The sequence below is a fragment of the Protopterus annectens genome, chromosome 6.part0 (assembly GCF_019279795.1).
Source record: "Protopterus annectens isolate FY-2018-M chromosome 6.part0, PAN1.0, whole genome shotgun sequence".
NCBI lineage: Eukaryota > Metazoa > Chordata > Ceratodontiformes > Protopteridae > Protopterus > Protopterus annectens.
In genome coordinates, this window is record NC_056737.1 from 912,766,144 (window position 1) to 912,790,753 (window position 24,610).

Consider the following 24,610-nt stretch of genomic DNA (forward strand, 5'->3'; position numbering starts at 1 on the left):
TGAGTTTGACTTTTAGTGATTCAGTCAAGTGAGCATTCAGCCAAATGACAGACGCACACAATTCCTATCACTGTGTATAACTGAAGGCCAGGGAACAACTCGAGTTACCAGATTGTAAAAAAAACAGGTTTATACACTAATTCATGTGTTCAGAATAAAAATCAAAATGGTAGATTTGGTTACTTTCTACCATATGCTTACAAAATATGCACTCTCTCCAAAAATAAGTTTTCAGAAGTCCCAAGCTATAGGCATCAACCAGGCTCTAATTCCCGCTCTGTAGTTCAGGTGATAGTCTCTAGGTGCATTCCACAAGTTGGCCCTGTTTAGGCTGTTGCACAACATTAGGAACAAACTTCTGGTCTTGCTGTTACAGGCCACCTCTTTTGTATAAGCTTAATTGGCCACCAGTGCCTTGTTCAACTGGTGAAAACCCAGTTTTCCTGAGGAACATCTCATTCCCAAGACATAGTTAAAGGCATATACACCTTCAAACCCACAAGTCTTATCTGCCCCCTCCCCCCAGCACCAAGCCATGGATTTTAGGACTCTGGGGAATCCATCAGCATTTCCGTTGGCTAGGCTGGGCTTACAGGTTACTATAGATTGAAATGTTAGTAGGGATACTGCCCACCAGGACAGCTTTATATTTCCATCAGTCTACATACTCTGCTACCATAGGAGGGGCATGATCAACTGCAAGGGTAAAATATTTGAGTAATAAATAGTACTTCAAGGCATAGAAGGCCCAGTGTGTTGCTTAACACTTTTTCAGGCTCTCTGTTAGGATATGCCAGGGAGGCGAGGTGGTACTCCTGCAGGAAGAGGGTTACTTGTCCCCAGATTGATCAAGCTGGCTGGCACCCTACCTTCAAATCTGAAATGAGAACTGGAAGCTAGCCGGCGGAATCCCAGACGAGAACGAATGGGCTGCAGGGCTGTTGCCTAGCCTGGGGATACCCAGCTTCCATTCCACCAGAATGAGTAATCCTGTTGGTTGAAAGTAGATGTGCCATTGTGCAAGATCCTAGGGGAGTACACATACACACACACACACACACACACACACACACACACAAACACACACACGCAAAGAAGTCTGTTTTTACCTTGACAGCTTTCCCCTTCTGTGAAAGCTGTCAAAATGCAAGCAACAGTTCTGAAGTTATGCCTACTTTCTGTAATACCAACCTATTCCAAGAAAAGTCTTTTACTGTGGGTACAGGCCAATTTTTTATTAACTTTTTTCTTTTAATTTTAGTTATGGTCTTGCCATCCTTTTCCTATGTAGTATCCTAATTAATTGGCTTACACAGTATCCAGTTTACTTTTCTAAACATTTACACTCAAACCTGCTTGTCTTTTGGATTGTGTCATAGCCTGGAGCATATTCAGAATGAGGCTTCTGTACTTTGTCCATCAACCTCTGAAAAGTGACTGGGGCTGTATGCCAACAGGTGCTAACATTGTGTAGTGGAAAATATGATCATGGGATGTCCTTCCTTGGATCACTGTTACAGTTTTCCAATAGTTAGTTTTGGGTTATCTCACCAAGTAACCAGACATCTGGCCAAAATGCTAAAGCCAAAAACTTCCTTATGATCAGATGTGTGACCGAAGCATGCAGGTGTAAGGGTACATAAGCATATAAGTATAAGATCCTCCAACTTTCTTGCTGCCAGTCCAAAAGTGGGTCTCACCTGTCAGTCTGTTTGTTCACGTGGTCATTGGTTCCTTTGATAGATCTATGCTGTGTGGATTGATTGATAGTTCCCTTGTCCCTAGTCCATCTGCCATTTTTAATTGACTGGCTTTGGGTGTCACCCAATGGTATTGGAATACTGCTACAGTGATATAAGGAAGGACATAGTACAGTTATGTAAGAACTTACCATAACAGTAGATATCCTACTGATCACTGCTTATGTACCCTTGTGCCTGTGAGGTTAGGTCATAAGTCAGACGTATGGATTGTATGGAAGATTTTGGCTTTGGTACCCCAGCTGGACATCAGATTATCTCAGCGAGATAACCCAGTAGTTTTGGGATACTGCAGCCATGATCAGTAGGACAGCTACTGTTATGGTAAGTTCTTTACACAACTACTTTACAAAGACTTTTTCTTCAGCACAGTGGGTAAGTGGTATCTGCCAGTACCCCATTGTCAAGTCTAGGGTTGTTAAATATCTGGCTTTTCTTAGATTTTGTCTCGGCTAATCAATTCCAGGCATAATGGTTAAGGTCTTTGCCTTTCATGCATAAGTTTACAAGCTTTGATCCTGACCTCCGACCAATTGCCTATATGGGGTTTGCATGTTCTCCCTGTGTATCTGTAGTGTTCCTCCCAAAGAGCATGTAGTGTTTCCACCTCAAAACTCACTCAATAATGGAGTTGTGGGCAACAGCATAGATTCAAGATAGTGCCTGTAAGGGAGCAGAGTTGTATATGCCAGCTCCTTTGAACATTAACTGGAACACAGATCACAGATTATATGTTGTGTCAGTGCTAGTAACTTGATGGTGTAAAAAGTGTCTCCTAGGTGCCTTTTGGTCATGTTGACTAATATCACCAAAATGGGCATGGGCAGTTACCGGGTTGAGGACCTGGCCTACTCTGAGCTATGACAGGGAGTCATGCTAACAGTGGTTGGGGTACATGTGCCCCTGCTGGCCAGAGTATGCCCTCTATAAAGTTCAGCAGCCCTGGGTCAGTAAGCTACTGGCTGTGTGGTGTTCAATTGCCCAGCTTGGATTGCCTGATGTAGCTCTGTTGAGAGAAAGCTAGACTTAAAACCACTGAACCTGCCAAACATGAACTAAGCATTGCTCCACTCAGTGTAGGTTCACTGACAGGATGCAGCCTTGAAGTGGATAATATATGGTAAGGAGGAGACTGGGCATCCTATGTATCCATGAGACAAGATGGAAGGTAGTGCAGCAAAGTCATTTGGCTTGGGATCCAGAGTCTACTACTCAGGAAGAAGACAGACTAGAAATGGGATGGGAATTGTGGTAAGAGAGGTGCTTCAGAAAACAGTGAGGGATGTCAACAAGAATAGAGAAGGAGAGGCCATTCTAGACTTTTGTCTTGTAGATGGCTTGATGGTGGCCAACACATGGTTCAGTGAGAGAGAGTCACAAAATCACATGCAAAAGTGGCCAACATACAACTCTGGTAGACTACCTCCTAGTAGGGCAGTGAGGTAGAATTGGGGACTCGAAAGTCATCCCCAGTGAAACAGTTGATCCATACTATAAACCACTGGTTGCCACAGTTAGCTGCAAGCAGTGGTCAGAGAAGGCTCTAAGGTCAACAGAGACTAGGCTAAAGACCTGGAAGTTGACTGGAGAGAAAGCACAGGAGTTCAAGGAATTACTCAGGGCTCTAGCACATCGGGATAAAGAGAAAATTGGTGGAGTTGAAGAATGGCAACGCTTAAAAACAGTATGTATGATGACTGTAGAACATATATGCAGCTGAGTCAGATATGGAAGCATTGAACGTAAGAAAAGCTGGTAGTGGAATGCAGAAGTCGGGGAAGTCATCAAAGAAAGGAGGAGCATAGGAAAAAGTGGGAGATAGAAAAGACAAATCAGGCTAGGAAGGAATGCTGGTTGGCTAACAAAGAGGCCAAGAAAGGCTTTGCAGTAACAAAGAACAGGGCATCAGAGGCACTCTACCAGCTTCTGGAAAACCACTCAGTAAATGGCACAAAGAAATTCTATCAAGTTGCAAGGCAAAGACAGAAAGATAAAGAGGACAGTCGGACACCCTTCATAAGTGATGTCAGCAACAACCTTCTCGCCAGCCCACAGGATACAAAAGGCAGATGGAAGGAGTACTTCCAGCAGCTTCTGAATGAAGAAAACCCCTCAGAAATTGTACTGCCCCAGATACAGTCTACGATGAAAGAGGAGGAGGAGCTCACCATAGAGACGTAAAAACAGCACTGAGGAAAATAAAATCAGGGAAAGCAGTTGGCACAGATGAGGTCACAGCCGATATAATAAAGATATTGAAGGATGTTCTCAGATAGTGGAGCAATGGCTCCTGAGGGTACTCATAGCAGTATGGAGAGAGAGGCCTTTTTGCATTCAGTTTGAATGCATTCTGTATAGACCAGTGGTTCATAAAAATGAGTTATTGTTAAAGTGTTTCTGCATTACTGGGAGGGGGGGGGGGGTTGGTGGTTATAACGAGGTGCCACAAAAGCAAATATAACCATAAGTCAAGATTTGTGGTACTGAGTTTGGGGGAGTATACATCAAAAAGGAAGGGTTTGCAGTACTGAGCCCTGTGGTAATGTACTGGTTACTTTATTTATTTTTTTATTTTAAGTGGCATCTGCCACCTTAATTGTGAGATTTATACACTTCATAAGGGACACCTTCATAAGAAGAGTCACAAGAATAATCGGATTTCAGTTCTTTTAACTTGCTTCAGCCATTCCTTGATTCCAGCTTTATAGTCAAGGTTATTCTTTCTGTTGTACTCCATAGAGTAGCTTCAATTATGCTGTCACACTCCACACACTGATTTTTTTTATGTAAGCTCCTGCTCACTCTTCTGAACCTCCACATCAGAAATTAACTTCCTGTCTTACCAGCACTTTAAATAGCAAGAGTTTTCTTGTTAAATGACTAGTATGTAGTTTTCCTGATTAACACTGTGGGAACATCTCATTCTCAAGGCTCATTAGAGGCTCCATACCCATCAAGTGTTCAGATTTTTGTGGAGTGTCCAGATTTTTGCATCAGATTTTTGACTTGTTCTCATAAAATCTGTGATTTTCTTTCAGATCACTGAGGACTAAAGTCACTAAATAATTACAACTATTTGAGTTTTCGGACCTCATATCCCTCAGAAAATGCAGGTTAATGCAAAGACTGTTAGTGTAGCAAACTTCTAAATTTATAAGAGCAATATTGAAAAATTTCCGTTTTTTTTTTTTTTTTTTGCATTTGCCCCCCCCCCGCCATTATCTTTAGCTTTGTCCAGACTTCTTGCGTGTAGAGGTTGTGAAGTATGAGACCACATCAGCATGTCAGAATGCTCTTACACACACACACACACATACACACACACACACACACACACACACACACACACACTAAGGTATGTATGCTTGAACATTATATACAGGTGTATGTGCACACGTTTGTGCATATCTGTGTGTGATATCTATAAAAATGTACATATATATATATATATATATATATATATATATATATATATCTAGGTGTAGGTTCTTGCGTGTATGCTAGGCTAATGACCACAGGCTCCTTTTTAAGCTTAGCCACGCATACCACTTGTACCTGACAAGTTTTAGGAACCTTAAAGATTGTTCTTGGGGACATAGGTAGGTCTTGGCTTGGAAGATCAATTATTTAAAGGTTGCCTCTGTCCATTAGGGACATGGGTTCCAGACAAGGGATAAATTTCAGACGCCCTATCCACTGGTCCAAGTTACACTGAAGTTGGGTTAGGGAAGAACTCTGCTTCACATAAATGAGAAGCCTGTTCAGAGAAGGGGTAGTCTCTGAGACACATTCCTGTTTCTCTAATATGTACCATTTACGTCAAAGACAAGGCTAAAGGCCCCTTGATTGGGTAATTTTGATGCGGTTTGTTCTGCAGGTATACAGAGGGTCCATCAGAGAGGTTTCCAAGGATGCCTTGTATGCCAGGCACAGACTGTCCCTCAGCAGTCTACAAGAGACCAAGTACAGGGATAGGGCTTTGAGGTGATCCACACAGGAAACATTTAAGCTGTGTATTCCTTTGTAAGGAACTTTTGTGAACATTCCACTTGTCGCATGTGCCTGATCAGGTACGTACGAAAGGGGCTGTTGTACTCAATGACTGCTCTGATGAGGACTGAATACAATGGAATGATGCCTTCCTTGGACCTGGATGAAGTGCCCTAGCTTATAAGTCGTGCAGCATAGAATAATTTTCATACTACCATATTCACATGATGGTCAAAGGCCAGGCTGATGTCTACATGTGTACCTAAATTCCTGGCTTCTGGGTTTACTCTTAGGGGATGTTTTGTCACTGAGGTGGTTTCCAGGGTAGCTAATTTTCCAAAGAATACTATTAAGCATTTCTTTACATTGATTTTTAGACTGTGGCTGTGACAGCAGTTATTTGTATGAATCAGCCCTTCTTGGGGGATATTAGTGTGTTGGGGAGATTCTCTGACTAGACCTAGTTTGCAGTCATGTGCAAACCTGGATAGCCAGAGACCATTGATGTTGGATTTGACTTCAGAGAGCAGCTGTCAAAAATGATAAAATCCAGCGTTACCCTTTTTGTGGAGGTGGACCCCTATCCTGACTTTGTGTGCCCTATCTGGGAGCTACCAGGTTGTTCAGAGGGTGACATAGGAGTTTATACCCAGTTCCGTGTGTTTGTCTACAATGCACAGGTAGGGTATTGTATCATATGCCTTGGCCAGGCCAGGATAGGGCAGTATGCACCTTTTTGCCTTCGTTGTTTGCTTTGGTGACCTTATTGAAGAAGTCGCCAGGCTGAGTAGGCATCATCTGGCTTTAAAACCAAAGTGGGATAGATCAGGTGTCTGAAGATTTCCTATGTCACTGTTAATCATTTCCGTAGTAATTAATTCCATGGCTTTGCATATAAGATTAGTCAGACCTATGGGTCTGTAGTTGCCAAGGTCCATAGATGGTCTTCCCTTGGGTAGAGGGCTGACCACTGCAGTTCTTTCACATGGCATAAAGCTGGTCTGGAGGCTGTGGTTAAATAATGACTCAGGTGGTCCTGATAAGTTGTATTTCATGCCAGTTTAAGAGGCATCCTGGGATATTATCTGGCCCCATCAGTCCTGTAGTCTTGGCTTTGGAAAGTGAGTTGATGACCTGCTCCCTAGTGACAGTTTGGAGGGGGTTTGTTCAATGGTATTTCTTGAAGTGTAGCTGGGGGAGGGGTAAAATTGTAGCTGAATTTTTTGCCCATTAGATTTGCTTAGGCCACTGAGAAGCACCAGCCACCTACATCTTCTAGCTCAATGTAGGTGGTTCCATTTACAGTTAGTTCTGCACATTGTTATGTACTGCCTTTCAGTTTGCAGGCATAGCTAAAGGAAGGCTTATGATTGACCTTGCTTTGGGAGGCTAATTTTAGTCCAATTTGGTTTTGTTAGACTTGATTTGTCCTCAGAGTTGCTTGTTTAAACTGATGAGAAAGTTTTTATCCTGCTGAATGTTGCACGTCTTAATATTTTGACATTACTTTCTTCATTTTGTCATTCACTCTATTGATATTGAGATTCCACCAGGGTGGCTTGTTTTTGGAGTTTCTTCTGTTTATTTATGGTAGGCACAGCTGCCTCTATGCATCTGCTAAGACAACTTTACAGGGTCTCTGTGAACAATTCTGCATAGGCGGCAGTGTATTCATGGTTTGCTGCAGGGGGGGGCTCAAATTTTGCCAAGTTATCCCTTAATAGTAGGAAGTTTGCCTTTGTGTTTCAAAATTAGCAGGCATCCTGGATTTTATTTTTTTATTTCAAACAAGACTGCTTTATGGTCTGAAGAGGACATTATACTAGGAGTTGGGGTGGGTGCAACATTCTCCTAGGTTAGTGAGCTCAAGGAATTTGTGTTAACAAAGTCCAGGAGCCTCTCAGTTTGCAGATTTGTGGTCATGTATGATTCCTTGTTCATAACAGGGTAATTAGTATCACCCAAGAATATGGGATTGGGTTGAATGGTTAGTGTCCCCAGTAAGTTTAAATACATGTTATGGGTTATCTGTGTATACTAACCTCCTCAAAGGAAACACTTTTCCTTCCCAAAAGTTGTTCACCCGATGAAACGGATGAATCACGGACCCCAGCGCCATTCCTTCTCCGATAGTTGCTGACACGCCCCCTTCGCAAGTAAACGTAGATCATACCATTCTGAAAGTCTGTAATGTCTCTATTTAATTTTTGCTTCTTCCTTTCAATTACTTTATTATGCCTTTAAGTGGTAATTTTAAACATAAGTTGAGTAAACTGGAAAGTAGAATGATTATTAACTATCATACATTATGTCCCCAAGGAATGAATTTAGAAAATGATGTTATTATTTAACATAGTTTAGTAATACTATTATATGTTACTAAGGTCAAAGAAGTTTATTAAATGAAGTTAAAATACAGTTTATAAATATGTGTATTAGTGTGTTATGAATTTATATTTAAAATGCATATTAAATTGTGTACTAATATTGAAAATATTTAAATGTGGGAACATCTGGAATGTATTTACATCTCTTTGAGTAAGTGTGTATACATATATATATATTTTTTATATATATTTTTTATTGATGTATTCATATATAGATATTACAGCTGTATTTGAAAGTGGAATGTTAATATGAATGATTTTGTAGTACATGGGGACATTGGTATATGATTATAAGTTAAAAATCATCTTCTTCGTAGTGGTTACAGTTTGTTAAGAGAACTGGGTGTATGGTGAATGTAGTTAATCACATAATGATGTAATTGACACATTTAGAAGAATTTAATTGATTTATTGTTGATTTTAAAATGGTATATAAAGGGACATATTGTATAGTTGAAAATGTTCCAGTAGAAGGCGAGAAGCCGAGGTACCAGAACATTTGTAATAAAAGAACTTATGTCCTGATGGTGGATTTCCTGTCTCTTATTCGTGTGGTATGAGGAGTTCTTCATCATATGTTTTTTGAGATGAGGTTATCTGTGTATTTCATAATGGAATCTCCTGTAACCAAAATATTAGGATGTGTTGGCTTGACTTGTGTGCTTAGAAGTTGAGGCTCAGTGAGATGTGGCTGTATGCATTGTGGTGGTTGTTGTTTTGGTGAAGTGCTTTTGGAGCAACTGAAGTTATTTCTTGTAACGCATGGGAGGACTTTGGGGTTTAGGAAGTCCTACATTTAAGAGCCTCAGCATATGTGGGTCTTCGTGTCTGATCCGTATTGCATGTGGTTTGTGTAGTGTGTACATTCCTGAAAATCTGATTGGTATCATGAGTGCTTGTATGTGAGAGCTTTGCCTCCAGTAATCTTGTGTAACTACATCTCTTGCATACCATATCAGTTAAAGAATTTAATTAGTGGGATGCACAAGCCAGTGCATTTCTTTGTGCCAGTCCCAAGCCCAGATAAATGGGGAGGGTTGCGTCAGGAAGGGCATCCGGTGTAAAACTTCGCTAAACCTTTTCATGCAGTCACCAGTTAATATTTCCATACCGGATCGGTCAAGGCCCGGGTTAACAACGACCGCCACTAGTACTGTTAGCCAACAGGGTGCTGACGGAAATTAGGCTACTGTTGGCCGAAGGAGGAGAAGAGGCGGAAGGCATGGCCGAAGGCAGGAAGAGAGGAGAAAGGCTAGGACTGTGGTAGTGAGGGTTGGAACTTTGAATGTTGACAGTATGACTGGTATAGGGTGAGAGCTAGTTGATATGATGGACAGAAGGAAGGTTGGTATATTGTGTGTGCAAGAGACCAGATGGAAGGGGAGTAAGGCTAGGTGTATCGGAGGTGGGTTCAAATTGTTTTATCATGGTGTGGATGGGAGGAGAAATGGCATAGGAGTTATTCTGAAGGAACAGTATGCAAAGAGTGTTTTGGAGGTGAAAAGGGTGTCGGATAGAGTGATGTTTATGAAGCTGGAAATTGATGGTGTAATGATTAATGTTGTTGGTGCATGTGCTCCACAAGTTGGGTGTGCAATGGATGAGAAAGAAAAATTTTGGAGTGAATTGGATGAAGTGGTGATGACTGTACCCAAGGGTGAGAGAGTGGTGATTGAAGCAGATTTAAATGGGCATGTTGGTGAAGGGAACAGTGGGGATGAGGAAGTGATGGGTAGATATGGTGTTAAAGGAATGCAGAAGGTCAGATGGTAGTGGATTTTGCGAAAAGGATGGCTATGGTTGTGGTGAATATGTATTTTAACAAGAGGGAGGAGCATAGGGTGACATACAAGAGTGGAGGAAGATGCACACAGGTGGATTATATCTTATGTAGGAGGGCCAGTTTGAAGGAGATTGGAGACTGTAAAGTGGTGGCCGGAGAAAGTGTAGTTAGGCAGCATAGGATGGTGGTTTGTAGGATGACGTTGGTGATCAAGAAGAGGAGGATGAGTGTGAGGGCAGCACCAAGGATCAAATGGTGGAAATTGAAAAAGGGTAATTGTGAGGTGGAGTTCAGGGATGAGTTAAGACAGGCACTGGGTGGCAGTGGAGAGTAACCAAATAGCTGGGTAACTACAGCAGAGCTAGTAAGGGAGACGGCTAGAAAGGTGCTTGGTATCACATCGGGACAGAGGAAAGATGACAAGGAGACGTGGTGGTGGAACGAGGAAGTACAGAAGAGTATACAGGCAAAGAGGTTAGCAAAGAAGAAGTGGGATTGTCAGAGAGATGAATAAAGTAGACAGGAGTATAAGGAGATGAGGTGCATGGCAAAGAGAGAGGTGGTGAAGGCTAAGGATAAGGCATATGAAGAGTTGTATGAAAGTTTGGACACTAATGAGGGAGAAAAGGACCTGTACCGATTGGCTAGACAGAGAGACCGAGCTAGGAAAGATGTGCAGCAGGTAAAGGTGATAAAGGATAATGAGGGAAACATACTCACAAGCGAGGAGAGTGTGTTGAGGAGATGGAAAGAGTACTTTGAGGGGTTGATGAATGAAGAGAATGAGAGGGAGAGAAGGTTGGATGATGTAGGGATAGTGAATCATGAAGTACAGTAGATTAGCAAGGAGGAAGTAAGGATAGCAATGAAGAGAATGAAGAATGGAAAGGCTGTTGGCCCAGATGACATACCTGTGGAAGCATGGAGGTGTTTAGGTGAAATGGCAGTGGAGTTTTTAACCAGATTGTTTAATGAAATCTTGGAAAGTGAGAGGATGTCTAAGGAATAGGAGAAAAAGTGTTTTGGTGCCGATTTTTAAGAATAAGGGTGATGTGCAGAACTGTAGTAACTACAGAGGGATTAAATTTATCAGTCACAGCATGAAGTTATGGGAAAGAGTAGTGGAAGCTTGGATAAGAAGGGATGTCATGATTAGTGAACAGCAGTATGGTTTCATGCCAGGAAAGAGCACTACAAATGCGATGTTTGCTCTGAGAGTGTTGATGGAGAAGTACAGAGAATGTCAGAAGGAGTTGCATTGTATTTTTGTAGACTTGGAGAAAGCATATGACAGGGTGCCTAGAGAGGAGTTGTGGTATTGTATGAGGACGTCAGGAGTGCCAGAGAAGGATGTAAGAGTGGTACAGGATATGTACGAGGGTAGTGTGACAGCAGTGAGGTCTGCGGTGGGAGTGACGGATGCGATTAAGGTGGAGGTGGGTTAAATCAAGGATCAGCTCTGAGCCCTTTCTTATTTGCAATGGTGATGGACAGGTTGACAGATGAGATCAGACAGGAGTCCCCATGGACTATGATGTTTGCAGATGACATTGTGATCTGTAGTGAGAGTAGGGAACAGGTGGAGGAGACCCTGGAGAGATGGAGATATGCTCTAGAGAGAAGAGGAATGAAGGTCAGCAGGACTAAGACAGAATATATATGTTTGAATGAGAGGGAGGATAGAGGAATGGTGAGGATGCAAGGAGTAGAGGTGGCGAAGGTGGATGAGTTTAAATACTTGGGGTCAATAGTTCAGAGTAGCGGTGAGTGTGGAAGAGAGGTGAAGAAGAGAGTACAGGCAGGATGGTGTGGGTGGAGAAGAGTGACAGGAGTGATTTGTGACAGACGAGTACCTGTAAGAGTGAAAGGGAAGGTCTACAAGAGGGTAGTGAGGCCAGCTATCTTATATGGGTTGGAGACAGTGGTATTGACAAAAAGGCAGGAGTTTGAGCTGGATGTGGCAGAGTTAAAGATGTTAAGATTTGCACTGGGTGTGACGAGGGTGAACAGGATTAGGAATAAGTATATTGGAGGGTCAGCCCAGGTTGGAAGGCTTGGAGACAAAGCCAGAGAGGCAAGATTACGTTGGTTTGGACATGTGCTGAGAAGGGATGCAGAGTATATTGGGAAAAAGATGCTAAGGATGAAGCTACCAGGTAACAGAAAAAGAGGAAGGCCTAAGATAAGGTTTATGGATGTGGTGATAGAGGACATACAGGTGGTTGGTGTGACAGAGCAAGATGCAGAGGACAGGAAGAAATGGAAACAGGTGATCCGCTGTGGTGACCCCTAATGGGAACAGCCGAAAGATGATGGTTGTCAGCAAATCTGAGCCATTTACTGCATTACCGTAGGATGCCCATATCCACCAAGTTGGCTATGGAGATAACAGGAGAGTTGATGCCCAAGGTATAGGCGCTTTTTACTTGATCAAAAGGTTACTGAAGGACTATGCAGTAAAATCAAGAGTATCTAATGCAAACTGCAAGCAGCAATGATTGTCACTGTTCAAGCCAGTTTCTCTTTATGCAAGTGGGCAAGTTTCAAGACTAGTTTTATAAAGAAAATGTCAGTCCTATGTGTCTGTTTCTATAGAGGTCATAGCTAAAACCCCATGCGTCTCAAACAGGCCAACTTTATACAGGCACAGAAAAATGACTACACAAAGTAGCCTTGTGGCCAGTCAAAGGATCTCACTCAGACTTGTATCTCTGTGCTTCCAGCTCAGAACAGACCAGCCTATGACCACTGCCATTAGAGTGCAGTTGTGAGTCTCCTTAATGTAGAATCACAAAGACAAAGCCCAAAGATGAGGAGCTAAGCTACAGACTAACTGACTAAACCAGGAAATACTGTAGTAAAACTTATTCATAATATGAAAATGTAGCAGCAGTACAGTGCACAATAAGTGGTACTAGCGCAGAAACTATCAGAAGTACTTACCTTGTGATTGGATTGCACTGGATTCAAGCCAACTCTCTGGAAACAGCAGTGTGGTCACCAGGCGATAGTTAGCTCTGTGGAAATGAACCAAGAGCTGTGGAAACAGACTGACTTTTTATGTGTGTGTGTGTGTGTGTGTGTGTGTGTGTGTGTGTGTATAAGAGTTCAGTAAATGTATATATAGATACATATAATATAATGTATGTGTGTGTAAGTATTATAAAACACCCCACCTCCAGGGTAAACAAGACCAGGACCACTACCGTACCGGCATGGAAGTGAGATGGCTGGGTTCTTCGTACTGATGGCTTGAACAGGTATTTTGGACTGCTTAGCCATTCACATTGTGTGCTGAGCAACATGTTGATAAGGAGGTGGGGTTATTCAGGTCTACATGGAAGTTTCCTTCTATTTGGATATGCAATCCTCAAAGCCGAAACCCACTTTTAGGTGAATGCTGTATGGTAGTGATCCCCACCAAGAGCTTAAGCTTACTCCTATGTCGCCAAACAGTCAGAGCCTCTTTCCTCTCCCCATTCAGCTCTGCCAGAACTAAGACAGTAGTTGAACCTTTTGTATGGATTCTAGTCAGTAACTTGGGATGTCCTTGTAGTCCAGTGTTGCAGTATTCAGTAGTAGGGTTTACCCTTCTTCCCATCAGCTTGTTTGGCCAGGTTTCTAAAGCTTTTCCAGTCCCTGATGGTGCTTCGGACGTCTGATGTGTTGGCTGGTACGTGGGCCATAAAAGTGATGTCTGCGCACACCAGTCCTCAGAACTTTTCAGCCGTACGCCAGGTGTTCCTGCTACTTGCCATTTCTTCAAGGCCGACTGCCAGCCAGACGCCGGTTAGGCCTGCAAAGAAAAAACAGAGCATGTCACTTTAACCCCTGAGGCCTTGCCAGACTGGCAGGCCTTCAGTCAGAGTTTCTACAAGGTCTTCCTGGCCCTTAGGCATACGCCTGACCTCCCTCATGTTGCTCCACCTCTTCTTAGTCCCAGGCCTATTCAGCCAGAGACTGCTCTTAGCCATCCTGCAGAAGAGGAAATGTCTGACTACACAGAGGACTCCTTGTCCTACTCTTCACAAATATCTTCCCCTCTGGGGTGTGGATCCCCAGAAGAAGCCTCTGCTGAACCTGACTTCCCTGTCGAAGACTTTACCTTTGAGGACACTGTTAATCATGAGGGAACATTTTAAATGGGATTGCTCAGACATGTCTGAGCAACAGAAAATATTCTATGACTTGATCCAGATGGAATCTCCTAACCCGGCCCCTATTCCTTCTGTCCAGCCTGCTTTCCTGGATGCTTTTGCAGCAGCATGTATAAACCCTGATTCCCAGCCACCTGCCCCTAGAAGGGCAGACTGGTTGTATAGAGTACCTGATGCAGACAAATTTCTTTTTAAATGCCCTCCAGCTGACCCAGCAACCATTTATATTGCCACTGATAGGGCTACCAAACTTCTCCCTACTACCACTGTCCTGCCTGTAGATAAAGACAGCAAGGCCATGGAAACGTGGGGGAAGAAGATGCACACTCTGGCTACTCTAGCCTTTATGGCTACAAATTACCAGTCACACATATGGCCAAATAATCCTTGGCCTTACTGGACAAAGCTTCTAAGGAACTTAATGAGATCCCAGACTACTCTGCAAAGGCATCCCTGTCTTCCATGCTTGGGCTCATCTCCCAAGTCAATAAACATTCTTTAAGGTGTGCATAAAATGCAGCAAATGCCTCTACCAGGTCAGCTGCATCTGCCTCGGTTTTGAGGAAATACTCTTGACTGCATCTTCAGCCCCTACCAGATGATTTTTAAGGTCAAACTCTTAGATGCTCCTTTGGATCACACTGCCTTTTTTGGCACCAAGGTAGCCGATCTCTTAAAGTCACCTCAGCAAAAAGAGAAAGAGCACCAGGATCTAAAGCATCTTCTTGTCTCTCCAATCCCAAAATTTCAAAGAAACTACCCGGCCAAGACACAGTCTATTAGGAGTCTTCTAGGCCCTCTGTCCTCTCCAGGTGTAGAAGACCACACAGGAGGCAGACTACTCGGCCTAAAACACCTCAAGCCTCTGCCCAGAGACCTCCTTTTTCAGAAAGGGCAGGCAGCATCTGACTACCTGCCGCCTTTTCTAGCCCCCCTCCTCCCACCATACCTTTATCCTCCCATCTCTCTCACTGCCTCCCTGCATGGGCCCTAGTGACATCTGGCAAATGGGTTTTGTCTATCCTGAAGGAGGGTTACTTCATGTCTTGGATGTCCATCCCCCCAAAACTTTCTATACCACTACCTCCCCCCCTTTCAGTGGTCACTCCTCTCCGAGGTTCTAAGCAACCTGCTGCTCCAAGGCATCATAGAACTTGTCCCCCCCTAACTCCCCACTCAAGGGAGAGGCTTCTACTCCAGAATTTTTCTAGTGCCCAGGAAAGAGGGACCATGGAGACCCATCCTAGACCTTTCCCACCTCAACCCATTCCTGAAGGTCCCCTCCTTCAAGATGTTAACACTACCCAGTCTCTTTACCCTCATCCTTCTCCAGGCCTTCATGGTGACCCTGGACATCAAAGAAGCCTATCTACATATTTCAGTAAAACCGTCCTCCAAAAAATTCCTCAGATTCAAAGCAGGCTTCTTGCATTTTCAGTTTTGTGCCTTGCACTTTGGAGACTTCACTGCTCCAAGGATATTTACAAAATGCCTAGCCCCAGTCATTGCTTACTGCAGAACAAGAGGCATGCAAATTTTCCCATACCTATACCATCTGCTCATTCAAGCAGCAGACAGACAAACCCTCCTAGCCCACACAGAGGACATCCTGCTCCTGCTGCCGTCCTTTGGATTTGTGGAAGTTTATGAGGAACCCTATCTAAATCCTACACGAGACATTGTCTTCCTAGGATGCAGAATCAGAACAGACCTCAGAATGGCCTTCCTACCTCAGGAAAAAGTGCTTTACCAGACCCAACACCTTCAGTCTGCCCTCTTTTCACCTGCCCTGACGGCAAGGGAATTCCTCAAACTTCTCAGCCACATGGCTGCCACTGGCAAGATTACACATGAGAAAGATGCAGTGGTATCTTTGCTCAGTATGGACCCAGTCCTCATGCCCCTAGAGTTCAGAATCCCACTTCTGCTCTGCCTCCACCAAGAACTAAAGTGGTGAATGCCCCAGGTGATACTAAAGCCAGGTCTGTCCCTACAATTGCCCTCAGATCATACCCACAGACACCTCAGATCTGGGCTGGGGAGCAATGTTAGACACAAGAAAAGTGCAAGGTTTGTGGAAAGACAAGCACAAACAATGGCATATATCAACATCAAAGAAATGTCAGCCATACTTCTGTCCCTGTAGGCCTTTTTACCTTTCCTCAGACAGGGCATTCTGAAGATCTTCACAGACAACACCACAGTGATGTGGTACTTGAACAAGCAAGGAGGGATGAAGTCCTACCTCCTCTGCAGACTATTCCTACACGTATGGAATCTAGCTCTCTCCCAGGGGATCTCGCTACAGGCAGCCTACATCCCGTCCCAACAAAATTACCAGCCAGACTCCTTAAGCAGAACCTCCTCAGACAGTCATGAGTGGATGCTGTCAAGGGAGGTATTCCCAGAGCTGATCACAGGTGGGGTACTCCACAGATAGACCTGTTCGCCTCCTCCACAAACAGACAACTCCAGAGCTATTGCTCCAGAGCTTACAACCCAAAGGCTCTTCAAACAGATGCCTTTTTAATGTCCTGGAAGGGACCTTCCCTCTGATCCAGAGAGTCCTACTGAAAATTCAGCAGGACTCACCAAAACTCTTGTTGGTGACCCCCTTTTGGCCAAGGCAGCACTGGTTCCCCCTACTTCTTCATGTATCCAAGGACAACCACCACAAGTTACCCCCATCAGTGGATCTAGTCGCACAACACCAGGGGACACAGATTCATCCACAGTGAAGATCCCTGCACCTTTCCCTGTGACTAATAGGATTCTGATTCCCTTCAGACACTTATGCAACAAGGACATGCTCTCGGTCTTGCAGGAGGCCAGGAAACCAAACACGAGAAAATCCTATCTCTCTAAATGGAGAGAGTTTTCTATCTGGTGTCAGAAAAGACAGATAGAGCCGCTGGACAGCGACCTGCCTCTAATTCTTTCTTACCTGTGTGAACTGCTAAAGATAGGCTTGTCTTACTCCTCCTTAAAAGCACACCTGTCTGCCATTTCTGCCTGCCTGCCTATGGAACCTCCACTTGCTTCCAGCCAGGCTATTCCTAAAAGGTGTTTTACACCTTAAGACCCCCTAGAAAACTAACTCCTCCTCCCTGGGATCTTAATTATGTGTTGGAAAAACTCACTCTGCCACCCTTTGAACCAGCTAGCAAGGGTGACTTGAAGTTTTGCACTTGGAAAACAGTACTGCTAGTAGCTTTGACTTCAGCCAGGAGGGTCTCAGAGCTCCAAGCCCTCATGGCTACTCCACCCTTCCTAGTTTTCCATATGGACAGGGTCACCCTCAGGATTAATCCCTCCTTCACCCTCAAGGTGGTTAATGACCTCTCCCTAAATTAGGCTATTCACATACCCACCTTCTTTCCTAATCCTCAGGGAGACAGTGTGAGAGTCCTTCACTCTCTGGATGTACACAGGCAATTTTGTTTCTACTTGCATAAGACCAAGCCTATAAGCAAACCAGACCAGCTGTTTGTTTCCTTCCACCCCAGGGCTCTGGGGAAAGCTGTAGGAAAGGAAACCATTTCTTCTTGGATTGCTAGGGCCATCTCCTTTTGTTACTCTCACCATGGAATGACACTAACAGGCAACATCAGAGCCCATTCCACAAGGGCCATGGCTTCCTCTGGACCCTTCTTTAAAGGGTTAGATACTAATTCCATTCTGGAAGCTGCTGCTTGGTCATCTGTGCACACATTCACCAGACACTACAAGCTGGACCATATCTCCAGGACAAGAGCTGGATTTGTCACAGCTATCCTGCATGGGTTCCTGGAATCTTCATCCAGACCACCATCCAGCCAGCAGTGAGCTTTTGTACTCACTCACTAGTGAATACTGCAACATGGGAATAGAAGGACATAGGAAAGTTGTGTAAAATCTTACCATAACCATAGGTGTCCTTCTCTTCCATGTTGCAGTATTCCTTCCCTCCCTCCATCCTCTTGTTGTCCTTGCACTTGCTCTCCTCGCTCCTACACAGGCTATGCTATCAGGACTGGCTCCGTCTGGGGCTTCACTTTTATGACCCATGTACCAGCCTACACGTCAGATGCCCGACGCACCATCAGGAACTGGAAAAGCTTTGGAAACCTGGCCGAGCAAGCTGATGGAAAGAAGGGTAAACCCTACTAGTGAATACTGCAACATGGAAGAGAAAGATATCTATGGTTATGGTAAGATTTTACACAACTTTCCTTTATTTTAGACAGTCACGGCTCACACTGTACCTGTATGGATCTGACCAGAATTTGTAAATATTGCCTAATCACTTTGAAGCTTTTGTCCCTTTTTGAAAGACTGTTATATTGCCCGTTATTTTGTAGCTTTCTTAGACAAAACAAAATGCAGTTCTGAAGTTTACACTAAGGAAAGAGGAAAGAAAATGTCTGTTACTTTGGTACAGTTTTGCAGTTGTTGATTAAGCCCCATTTCATATTCTTTGCTGTAACTTAGTATGATTTTTCTTTTCACAGTTCGCTTTGGAAGCAGTAAAATTGAGAATGAGCTGATTGAACGAATAGAGAGAGTGACAGGATGTAAAGCGCATCCTTTTCTTCGTAGAGGAATCTTTTTCTCTCACAGGTTACAATTTTTATCCATCTTTTATGGTCTGTTTTCTTCACTAAAAAAAGCATGTGTACTGAGCAAGACCTAAACAGTAGTGTGTTCAAGTAAAATACTGCTTAGTCATTTTGTTGTAGTAAATGGGTCTATGTTAGAATACCGAACGTTCAAACTTTCGAGAGTTCTATTATCGACCTATTTTTAGTGAACGCTGAAAATATCGAAGAAACAGAAAACTAAATTTTTTCCTAGGGAAAGAATTCAATTGTCCGTTTCTGTTGCTTCGATATTTTCAGTGCTGTGGTGGAAAGGTATGGGTCGGGTTCAGGTAAGTGTGCGATTGTGTGGATGTGAGGTTTAGGGCAGGTTAGGTGTGTTAGGGTTAGGGTGCGGGTCAGGTAAGTGTGCGATTGTGTGGACATGAGGGTTAGGGCAGGGTAGGTGAGTTAGGGTTAGGGCACGGGTGAGGTGACTGTGCGATAGTGACAGACCTTAGGGTTAGGATTTGGATTAAGGTAAGTGGATAGTTAGTGGTGTATGTATAGTTTAGTGTAGGGTTAGGTGTAAGAGTTTAGGTGTATGTGTGTGGATTGGTGTGCTTGTGTTGTGTGTATGTGTTTTGGAACAGCAAATTTTTTCCCTAGGAAAAAATTAGCTGTTCTGAATGTTTTGCTGTTTTAAATTTTCGATTCATAGGGTTCGATATTAGAACACACGAAATTCTGAATGTTTGATGTTCTAATATAGACCCATAGTAAATGATAGATAAACCTAAGAGGGATTGTTGATTTCACTGAACTAAGGAATTCGTAGCTATTCCAAGGATACGGAGTCCAATGACCATTCACTCATCGCTAGTACCTTCCCCTAGGTTGCATCTCCTTCCTCCAGGAGGGCCATAACAGTTAGTTTGTTTGTTTGTTTGTGTCTTTCGGCTTTTCCCGGTTAGGGGTCGCCACAGCCAAACTCCGGTCCGCTAATGATTGGCAGTACCAGAGTAAATTCATTGGATACCCATCCTGTCATCTAGATTATGTTTAAAGGAAGATAGTGAGTCATACAGCTTAATATGTAGGGAGGTTTATTTGAAAGGTGTGGGAGATGCTAGGCTGTAAACCTGCCTGCTAACTTATTTTCTTTGTCTTTTGGTAAACATTTCGATCCCTAGTTCTAGCATAGGTGGAAATATTGGACTTGCTTACCCCAACATTACAGACCTGATTTTCCTGGACCTCCTGTTTCTCAGCAAGACTGAGATCTGTCTCTTTAAAAGTCTTTGTTACTGAGTAAAGGAACAGGCTCCACCCTCTGTTGGTAGGGACTTTGGGCCCATAATCTTTTTGGTTAGGAACCTTTGTGGACCTTATTTTTTGGTATGTTTGGTGTGATACACCCCAAAGGGGTGTTGTGCTTGATAACTGGCTTGATTAGAGCTGCATACAAGGCAGTTATTCTTTAGACCTTAATAATAATCCTTTGGCACTTAGCTGGGCTAAATAAAAGGATTTTCTGGCAATTACTGTGACATGATAGTCAAAAGAGAGGGAAGAGAGCTATTAACCCAAGTGCCTAAGTCTTCACTAAATGTTTTGTTTTTTTACTGCCTGTGCACTATGATTGGAGAGTGGTTTGCCAGAACTGATGATAACTACACTTCTTAGCATTAAGTTTGAGCCAATTTTTAGTACATCAAGAATTTATTAGAGAAAGGTTTTTTTCGTGTTATAAAGTGGTTTAACGACTCCCAGTTTGTATTCGTCTGTAAAATTTGTTATCTCAGGGTCTTGGCTGTGCATGGGGATCTGATAAGTAAATAACAAACAGAAGAGGTCCCAGCACTGAGCCCTGAGAAACACTGCTGGTCACTTTCCTACTTTCTGATGATGCATCTGCCATACTGTGTGGGTTGTTTCAGCCAGTTTGCTATCCATGTTAACACATTTGGGTCAGTTTTAAAGCATTTTTTGTATGAGGAATGTTTTCAAAGGTCTTGGCCAGGTCAAAATGACCACCATCTAAAGTCTCCATACTATTTTGAAGAAGTTGAGCAGATGAAACCAACAGAATCTACTCTTCACAAACTCAAACTGTTGGGAGTCAAGTCTAATATTTTAAGAGGTCAGTTATAGCATGTTCCATGGTTTTGCAGATGATGCTTGAAAAAGCTAATAAGGCTGTAATTACCCAGATTTTATTGTAAGCCTCCCTTAGAGAGGGACATTACCACTGTAGTGCTGCAGTTGTCGGGGACAAAAAACATTTGCTAAATTTAGGGTAAAAGTTTTTTTAAGGAGTCCATCTGCAAGGGAATGTTTAACAGTATTAATTAAGCAACCAGGTATATTGTCAGATCCCATGGAGGAAGTATTTTTGGTCATGGCCAGCATTTTCAGTAAATTATTCTGATATTTTGGAATTTTGAAACGACATCTTGGGGTGAAGATTGCATTAAATATGTTTGGAAGGATGTTAGGAATGTGTTTTGAGTGAGTATAGGAAATATTATGAGTAAGTTCAAAGCAATATATGATGGTGTGTTTTTTAGATTTGTGCATAACTAAATAAGTATTTTGTCTTTGGCTTTGGAGGCCAGCCTAAGTTCATGGGCTCCTGTAGAGGACCTGAAAGTATTTATTTTTGCAATCATTTTTAATATACTTGAGAAGAAGAGTTTTGGGATTTACTGTATAATTTAATTTAACAAATTTCTTTCTTTTGTTATATAGCTTGTTTATGTTGGTGAACCGCCCGAGTGGTTTATTTTTGAATTTCCAGTGATACCTGGTTCTGGTAGACTGCTATCTCTGCATTTTTCTGATTGGGTGTAGAATTCATTTGTGAAGCCTGCTTCTTTATAAAGGTCAGGAGAGTAGTAGTCCTAAGCAAATGTTGATATTTCATTACTGATAGAATCAGGTTGACATGAATTTAGTCCTTAAAATAAGTGGGGTTTGCTGTGGAAACTTTGTGGGTTTAAAGGAAAAGGTCACAAATTTATGTTCTTCATCATGTGGTTAATTTAAAACATGTTTCAAAATTATACTCTGGAACCTTAGATTTTGAAATGGTGATAAGCAGTATACTACTGATGTGTATTTTGTATTTCAGCTTTGATAAGCTGGTAATTTTTTAGGTTTGTGTAGAAACTGGATAAGATTCATAAAACACGATACCAGTTAATACACTAAACTTCTTTCCAATGGAGTCTCCCAAAGCTGTTGCTAATATCCCTGTAAACAGTTCAATGCAAATTTCAAACCACTTACCCAGTCAGGTGGTCCCCCACCACTAGCCATCCCATCTCTTCCAGTATTGCCTTGGACAATTAATTTAGACAGCATGGATATAACAAATATAGTACCTCCAGGAGACGTGATAACATGCCTGACTGTTGTTAGTAAGTATAAAGCACCACATAGCCAAACCCTTTTTAAACTTTTTAATTTAAAGTCTCCTCAGTGGATTGCATCCTTGAAGCGTGAAGTACAGGCAAAGTGATACCACATCATGGTGTGTCCATAACAGACCCTTCAGGCTTTAGACCTATGTGCCTTGCAAATTTCATCTATCTAGTGATGGAGCTAATAATTACCAAGCTGATAGACAATGACATAAGTAACCTACTTCTACTTAAACCAGTCAGGATTTCTAAAAGTTATATTGGCTACTGAACAGGGCGGCCACGGTGGTGCAGCAGTTAGCGTTGCCACCTCACAGCAAGAGGTTCTCCGGTTCGATTCTTGGCTGGGGTGCCTTCTGTGTGGAGTCTGCATGTCCTCCCTGTGGTCATGTGGGTTTCCTCCGGGTGCTCCGGTTTCCTCCCACATCCCAAAGACATGCAGTAGGTGGATTGGACACTCTAAATTGGCCCTAGGTGTGAGTGTGTGCATGTGTTTGCCTTCTGTGGAAGGTTGGGCGCCGGGCTGGCAACTTGACACTGTAAAACTCCACTGCCAATCATGAGCGGACAGATGATCCGCTGTGGCAACCCCTAACCGGGAAAAGCCGAAAGAAGAAGAAGATGTTGTGGCTACTGAACCTAGTCAACTTCTTGGAAAGGATCACTTGAGCCTTGGATGAGGACCTGGCAGTCCACACTGTTTACCTTGTACTCAATATGGCATTCCAAACATCCCACACATTGGTATCATAAACTCTGCTATCTTAATGTAAACCTAGATAAAGTCTGCTGGATAGTCAGTTGACCCTTTCACAAAGCCCACACTGTTAATGTAGGGGTTACCACCACTAGCAAGAAGTGTGTCACCAGCAAGGTTTCAGAAGGCTGATGCTCTCTGGCTTCCAGTTCTAAGAAGTGAAAGGAGATGTCAAGGAATTGTGATTAACTAAGTTTGCTGATGACTTCAAACTAAGTGCAGAGGTAACCCCCCCCCCCCCTCCGTGATATTTTGGTATTCCATTAGGGACTGAAGCTGATCAGCTCCTAGTGCGATGATCCCAGGCTCACCTTGAATACCAAAAAGTGCTGCATATTTAACTTTAGGAAGTATACACCACCCTGTTATTCTTGCCATGTTGCTGGTACCCCTCTGAAAACAGACACTGTTACCTGAGAGATAGATACATGTGTTGGTAATCTTTTCTTTATTTCTTTCTATCCCCATGTTTCTGTTGTGGATAGCAAGTCCTTGTACCTTCCTTCTACCTTAACCCTTTGATCTTTGAAGTACCCCTCTAGTTCCCATGCATTCTTAATGCCTTTTGTACTCTTTTGTTGTTGCACCTATACTTGGTTACAGCATCCCCTTTGAAATGTGCAAACAAGCAAAAAACGAAGTACGGGAAAGTACTGTCACTGCAACTAGCAGTTTATTACAAAGGATTACTTTCTGGTACTTTGGTTTTTGTTTGTTTGTTTCTTTACAAGTTCTGAGCTTTTGTGTGCATTTGAAATGTACTGCGCTAAACACCTTGCCAATTTGAAAGACCCCAAATGTTTCTGACCAGAAAGATTTCTGGACTACACATTCTAAGCTACCCAAAGCCCTATTTTTTTCTACTCTGTGTCATATAGAGTCTTAAGGGATGATCTCTGTTTGGCCTTTTTAATAATGAAGGTCCTGGCATTTTTTGACCTCCGCCTTCACAGAACCAATATTCTGTCCAACATTTGTACCAGTAATCTCCACCTCCAGCAGAAGATGAACATCACCTGCTGGTGTAACAGATGTATAACCCTGTACATTCCCTGCCTTTAGAATAAAGTGGGATAAACTCCTCTTACATGTCAAAAGTAGTAGCACTCATACCTGTTTTCAAAACCAGATTTGACAGTTGGGTGGGAGACCATAAATTCTTACCTGTAATATGTGGAAATAAACTTATCAGGAGTGACTGATGTATTCTTAATTACAAGGGGTGTTGCAAATAAGCTTCTCAGTAGCCCTTCAGCCATAAGCACACTATGAATCTGGGATTCTTTGAGGCTGTGATATAGCAATTGTTCCATGTTAAATGGAACAAAATACAGCCAACAGTGTGGCATGAGGAATAAGACTCTAACTGCTGCCAACATGATCTTGGATTGATTAATAATTTGGGCATTAGAAGAGCTGATGAAGAAAGATTGGTTATTGCCAGCTAGACCCATGTCTGTTGCGGATGGAAGCAAATTGTGCATCTCTTGTGCCAAAGTCTAACAGAGACACAGTCCAGGTATGGCAGCAGGGTGAATGACAGTATGTGCATAAGTGCACGAAACAGTACACGGCACTGTAGATGCAGGTTGGTGCACTCATGGTCATGCATTTGTCAGAGGCTGGTAGTGTGTGCTACTGTCCCAGCAGCATGCATTCCAGGTCCATGAGTGTTTGGAGTTAGGATTAAAAGAAAAATTAAACTGCTCCCTCTACCAGAATTATGTGGGTATAATTGTCCAGTGTCTGTATGGTGGTTTTTGGTAGGTGGACAGCTATGATCAACCCTTAAATT

The 24,610-nt window shown here is 42.9% G+C and overlaps 1 protein-coding gene across 1 annotated transcript in view; it reads left to right on the forward strand.

Moving 5' to 3' along the window:
• Positions 1–24,610, forward strand: part of WARS1 (tryptophanyl-tRNA synthetase 1) — a 572,087-nt gene that overhangs the window by 121,017 nt on the left and 426,460 nt on the right. Inside the window, exon 4 of the mRNA XM_044074563.1 lies at positions 18,568–18,676. Within this exon, the coding sequence (XP_043930498.1) occupies positions 18,568–18,676 (109 nt within the window). The remainder of the gene's footprint in view (positions 1–18,567; positions 18,677–24,610) is intronic.